We start from the raw sequence: 6,363 nt of genomic DNA on the forward strand, positions 1-6,363 counted from the left end.
AATATGAGTACTAACTACAAAGAGACATATTATAATAATATAATCATTTCATACAAATTTGGTATAATAGTAATGCGAGATTGATAAAATAATAATTAACTATTATTTGAAAAGATTTAACAAATATATGTAACATAATTATAAATAATATATATGTATATAATATAATTTTATTTGACACACACTAATATATATATATATATACACACACACTAATATATATATATATATATATATAATATATTTTATAATATCGCGGTGCGGTGCGGTTTGAACCGCACTACTAATATGTCAAACCGCAACCCGCACCGCACCGCGCGGTTTGTGAAAAGTTCAAACCGCAACCGCACCACAAAAATTAAAAACCGCGTTTTGTGGTGCGGTTTGGTGCGGTGCGGGCGGTTTATGCGGTTTGGGTCACCCCTAATGTTTATCATAATTAGTAGAAGTAGCTGGTGTATGCTTGCGGTTTTTTCTCTTCAAGTTTTATTTCCTGTTTCTTGTGTTAAAATGTGTGGTGATTGGTGTTTTGATCTATGTATGTTGCTCACGGGTCCTTGGAATTCGGTTTTGTTGTATAGGTAGAACTAGTTCTAAAATGTTGATACTTGCTTGTAGCAGTACTTATAATTAGAATTAGGCTGTCGTAAACTTGAATCCAGTTTTGATTCATCGAATGTATTATTGCCATTGTGACTGTTCAGCGCACTAATTATCACAAAATTGAACTATATACCTGACAGAGAGATCGATGGTACGTAGCCTACGTTGAGATGGAGTGAGAGAGGCCTGATTGTTTCTATGCAACAATGGATGACCTACCTAATACACAGTCAGGAGAAATGTAGAGATGATGAATGCACGACATATTAGAGTGAAACTATTTAAAGTCAATCGTGTAACCTCATATCTGCGACAGTCTAGTGCTTATATTTGTTACAGTGCTATCAGATTGCTTGGAGTTTATAGAATTACCACCGTAGTTTGGAGAATAATTGACTGCTGCAGAGACCGGTTCATTAACAGTAAGAAATGAGGCGACAATAGAACAAAATAAAGCCAAGATACCAGTCTGGAACATAACATGATCTGAACATCATCAAGTTCTTACATGCTTCTGTGCATCAGTGCATGAATTGTCAGCAAGAGGACGAAAATTACTGACATTGTAACTGTCGGAGTTAACGGTTGACCCATAACCTGCATATTTTACATTTGGAAACATTATAACATGTACAACTTATAGTAAACTAATATCTGACGAACATAACTCTAGACGATGTATTAACATACTTTCAGTGAGATTAATCTTGCCTTCCTTATTATAATGGATCGTAGAAGATAAACAAATATTAGGATCCCTGTTTTTATTTTTGCCATTTCGGATTCGCTGATTTAAATCGGAAGTAGTGCGTCTCCTCTGTCCTTGAATAATATAAGAAACAAATAAATCCCTACATATATTGTCACCATTCAGTTGCTATAATCACGGAGAGAAACTGCTGCCTGGTTTTTTCCTATTTGGTTTTAACACATGCAATGTAAAATGTAGAGGTGAAAATAGTCCAAATTTGATGTAAATCCTCTTAAATGACCCTCGTTACTAAATAAAATGAAAATGAGTAAAGGTGTCTGAGATAATTAGGAAGAGCCGAAGAGCATTTGTATTCACGAATTAAGATTATATAGATGGCCCTCCTTGCTAAAAAAATGAAAATGAGTAAAGGTGTCTGGGATAATTAGGAAGAGCCTTTGCATTCATAAATTAAGACCACGTAGATAGATATAGATTCTTAAATTTAAAATTCATACGGTCACCTCTAGTTAAGAATAACTTCTTTTATAATATTATTTCTAGGTTCGAGAATAATACCATATTAAAGGCCTTGCTTTATATCTGATACAGTGATACGGCTAACATTTCAGGAAAAAAAAATGGAACCATCTCCATTCGCGCTAGAAATCTGGACTCTGCAGGATGAGTGCCTTCTGGTTTCACAACAGCCATGTTGAAAAGATTGATCTAGCTAACTGAAGAAGATTGTGTTAATTACAGACATAATGTACCTTGTGCTTCATGTTCACATATATGAAATCATCATTTCCATATTTTTTATCGTATTCCAAGTTTCGCGCATCAGCGCGCCATGGAATGCAGCATTTGATTGAATTTTACATCTATGAAATGAAATTCTGCTTTGTTCCCTATCATCCGGTAACCATATGACGCACCATGTTTTTCAAGATTAAAAATGTCAAGTACATCTTCCTGATTCACTTGCAACATGCAACCTAATTATCTATGCTAAAGCTAGCTATTTCATTAATATTTGCATAATTTTTTTCTATAAATATGAAGACAAAAATGATTAAAAAAACACTTTGTTATCATTGAATTACATGAAAAATATAAAAATAAAAAATAGTTAAATTTTTAAGTCTAATTGTGTGTATATATTTTTAATCAACCTTTCAAAATCTTTAAGGGATAATTTGCAGAAAGGAATGGAACCCAGCCACCCAGGTGCTCACTGCTCAGTATGGAAGACAACAACCCTGACTCATTCTTTATGCTACTACTAAGTATTTATCCAAATTTCAGGGGCTTACTACTAAGTATTTATCCAAATTTCAGGGTCCCGGGCCCCCCTAGATCCGCCTTTGTTTTTGATAAATATATGACAAAATGATATATAAGGGTTCGAAAGATGAACTAGAATTACTATAACAATACATGTTACATTACATCCCAGCCATCAAAACTTGCATATAAAGCTATTTTGGGGTAGATTAAAATTCTAACAAGAGGTCAACTTCGATGTTTTACACTTGGATATGAAGTAATATCATAAAAGAAGCATTACATTACAAAGTTGAAGATTTCTCCAGTGGCTTCATTCCTGCCTGCACCACCTATCCAGCAGCAGATAAGTTAAAGATGTAACACCGATTCAAATTCTTTCGACAAAAATTCAGTCCTGCAAGTGAAAATCATTATGTATAGACATTACACCCGGAAGAATCAGCAACTGTTCTGTACACAGTAGAATGAAAAAAAATAGCAAAGGCAGGTACATGTACTTAAGATGACAAATGATACAAAGGAGTAAAAAACAACCTAAGTTACAGCCTGCAGATATAGAAACATAGAATGACTTGAATATATATACACTATAGTAGCCCTATTATTTCTTCAGGGGTAGAGAATGCCAGATTGCCAAGGTATCAAGATGTGCCCAATGAAGAAACAAGATTCTAGAACATTGTAGTGTTGAACATGGAACTACAATGAGGTCAGGTATTTTTGCGCATCTCAATATTAATCGTACATGACCCAATTTCTAATTTCCTACTTATACTGTCCACTATAAAAAGAACTACAAAACTACAGGCATATTGGAAGAGCATGCCTTTCAAGGTTGGATTAGCGAACTGTACACTCATGCCTAATTCAATGCAAGTATAGAATTATACTCTTCATAACCTACACAAAACTTAACATTCTACTGTACATACAAATTTTTTAGTTCAATTGCTAAGATTAGTTATGCTCTAAAAACAAACCATTTAGCATGCTGATCAATACAGATTTTAAGATTTATAACAATCAGAAAGCAGGTATGAACATCACATAACAATAATCAAAGTTCATGAAGTAAATACCAGTTCTTCATCTTAGGGCTACTCTTTTTGTCTTTGTGCTCCTTTCCAATCTGTATCATTCCCTTGACACATACTAGGCTCTCTACATGACTGTATGACTCGTGCCAAAATGGATTTAATGCCTCAATTTCATTGTTACGGAACACACGACCAGTTTCAAGGTCACATATACAATGATCCAGATTCTGAACAATATCCGGGTTCTGTGTCCACATCTCAAATACAATCTCACCTGTGCTAAAGCACTGAGGAACCCGTGTACCTTCAAAATCACTTAGCAAACTGGGTGGCACAAGACTATACATCTTTGTCCAGTCAGATGTGTCCTCATCCAGCAGCACATACAAATCGACCATCTGATTCGGATCCCCACCTGGGAAAAGAACTACAATAGCAACTGAATCTTTCCATTTCAAATAATTCACCAACACACGAGTCACACGACCCTCATTCTCGAGATGGCTGGGATACATTACTTTCTTATACAGCCCCGTAACAGGATCAATTCTCCCCAAAATACTTGAATATGCAACTCTCCCCTGTACATCAGTCCCTATCCAATATGGAACACCTTTGACGATAAAATAACAAGGTTGCAAACCAGAATTAGGCCAGAATGGAATGATGTCTTTTCCGTCAACATTTTCCCAAGAACCCCGGTTTGTAGAGTAAATCTCAACCCGAGACCATCCTAAATTCTCAAAGCGAGTTTCAGGAACAATGCATATAACTTTGTAATCACTTTGCAGCGCATCAAAACCAAAACCAACCGACATATTATCCCAATTCTTAAGAGCAATCGGACTCCAATAATGAGTACTCGGGTTCCATAAAGCAACAAAACGCCCCGACATTTCTTCGTAATGAGCTAAACAAACAATGCCATTAATTGACCCAGAAATAAACATTCTCTTGGAAAAATCAAGAAAATTAATTTTCTTGGGGTAATTAGGCCTATTAGTAAAGTGTCTATCAACTCGAAGGAGCGGAATGGGAGGCCCGGTTACCCTTAACAAACCAATGAGTCTACGACTATAATCATTAAACTGACTGTTTTTTCCTAACTTATTATCACAGCCAAAATTACATATAAGCAGTGTGTTTCTTGAAGTGTTGAAGTCAAGGTGCTTTTGTATAAATGTAGGGTGATTAATAAGAGCATACCATGATTTCGAAACACACTTACATCTTACAAGTGCCTTAACTTGAGTCCTGTAGAGTATTTCAAGAACAAGATCTGCTGGAAGTGTCTTTACAGTGATGGTTTTGTTCTTCTCAGCTGCTGATGGGGTTGAGTGATGTTGGGGTTTGGGGGGTTTGTGATATCTTTTCTTTGCTTTTCCATTTTTCACCATTTTTTGACTTCACGGGAGCTCTAGGGTTTAAGGGGTGTTTGTTTTAATACAGAGAAATGGGAGTTTTAAGTTCAGTTCTGCTATCTTCAAGTAGTAACTTCTGACAAGTGAGAGTTAATGTGAACGACGCTCCAAGTTCCCAGATTAAGACCCCGTTTGGTTATATTAAAGCAATAAGTTTAGATATATTTATTTTTTATTTACGGGGATGGTAAATAGCAGGGATGTACGTGGTGCGATTTGCACCTAAAATCGCAATTGAAATCACATGCATGAAGTTTCTAAAATGAAAATCGAAACCAAACCAAATATTATTGGTGTGGTTCGGTTTATAAATAATTGAGCAGTTCTCATATGATGCAGTTCGGTTTTCAAATAATGAAAAGTCCGAAAAAATAAAAATTATGATATCAACACATCACATCAGGGAGAAAACACATAAATAAGATATCATTGAAGGATAAAAGCTGGCAGCATTCAAATCTTTGACACACTGAGCAAGTTCTTCTCATCTTTGGCATTAAAAATAAGATATAGAAATTAATAATCGATATATTTGATTATTCGAGGGAAATCAACAATATACAAGAAAACAGTTATTTCTAGCTAACCAGAACAAGTAAATGGTGGTGTTTGGCGGGCAAATATAAGCCGACTTCTGGGCTTATAAGTTATAAGCACTTATTTGTACTATTTGTGTAAAAAGTAGAGAAGCACTTAAAAAAAGTTAGGATTACTAGTTTTTGTCTCAGGACTTCTGCTTATTTGCCAAACAGTTTAATCACTTATAAGTCTTAACTTGCTTATGACTTCTACTTCACTTTTGTATTTAAGCAAAAAGCACTTATTTTAAACTCACTCAAACGGCCTCAATATTTCTAGCTTTCTATTACATGCATGAATGACAATTTAAAATGCACACCAGATCATTATAATTATTCTGCCGCTTTGCCTAAGAATAGTGCCAGAGGCACAGAGTTATACCAAATGAAGTCACAGGGGACTGGGGGCAGGTTGTGTATAAAAATCACATACTTAAACATATATTATATAATACATATAATTTATTTATTATATTTAAACATATAAAATAAATAATTAAATAAATATAAATATTATTGCGGTTCTATTCGGCTTTAAAAATTTTGAAAATCAAAACCACAACCAAAGTATTGATGCGGTTTTTATTCGGTTCGGTTTTTATTCGGTGCGATTTTATATGGTTTTTGGTTCGGTTTCGGTTTTCGGTTTCCAGTTCGATTTCTGCTCAACCCTAATAAATAGTACCAATTCGATAGATACCCGACCCGTTCTGATCAAAATGGACTGAACTGAATCAGAAGTA

At 34.9% G+C, this 6,363-nt stretch overlaps 1 protein-coding gene across 1 annotated transcript; it reads right to left on the reverse strand.

Annotated features, from left to right (window-relative positions):
- Nucleotides 1-2,692: 2,692 nt before the first annotated feature.
- Nucleotides 2,693-5,168, reverse strand: LOC108221055 (putative F-box protein At1g46984). The gene is made up of 2 exons (XM_017394955.2): nt 3,664-5,168; nt 2,693-2,978 (listed from the first exon to the last, which is right to left on the reverse strand). Exons 1-2 carry the CDS (start codon nt 5,016-5,018, stop codon nt 2,933-2,935), a joined length of 1,401 nt encoding a protein of 466 aa, XP_017250444.2. The 5' UTR covers nt 5,019-5,168; the 3' UTR covers nt 2,693-2,932.
- Between the last annotated feature and the right edge of the window lie 1,195 nt (nt 5,169-6,363).

Source organism: Daucus carota, chromosome 5 (genome assembly GCF_001625215.2).
Source record: "Daucus carota subsp. sativus chromosome 5, DH1 v3.0, whole genome shotgun sequence".
NCBI lineage: Eukaryota > Viridiplantae > Streptophyta > Magnoliopsida > Apiales > Apiaceae > Daucus > Daucus carota.

Coding starts and splice junctions, on each gene's coding strand:
- LOC108221055 (XM_017394955.2), bottom strand. CDS start 5,018: ATGGTGAAAAATGGAAAAGCAAAGAAAAGATATCACAAACCCCCCAAA. Junction 2,979..3,663: donor AGCCCTAAGATGAAGAACTG/GTATTTACTTCA, acceptor TTTCACTTGCAG/GACTGAATTTTTGTCGAAAG.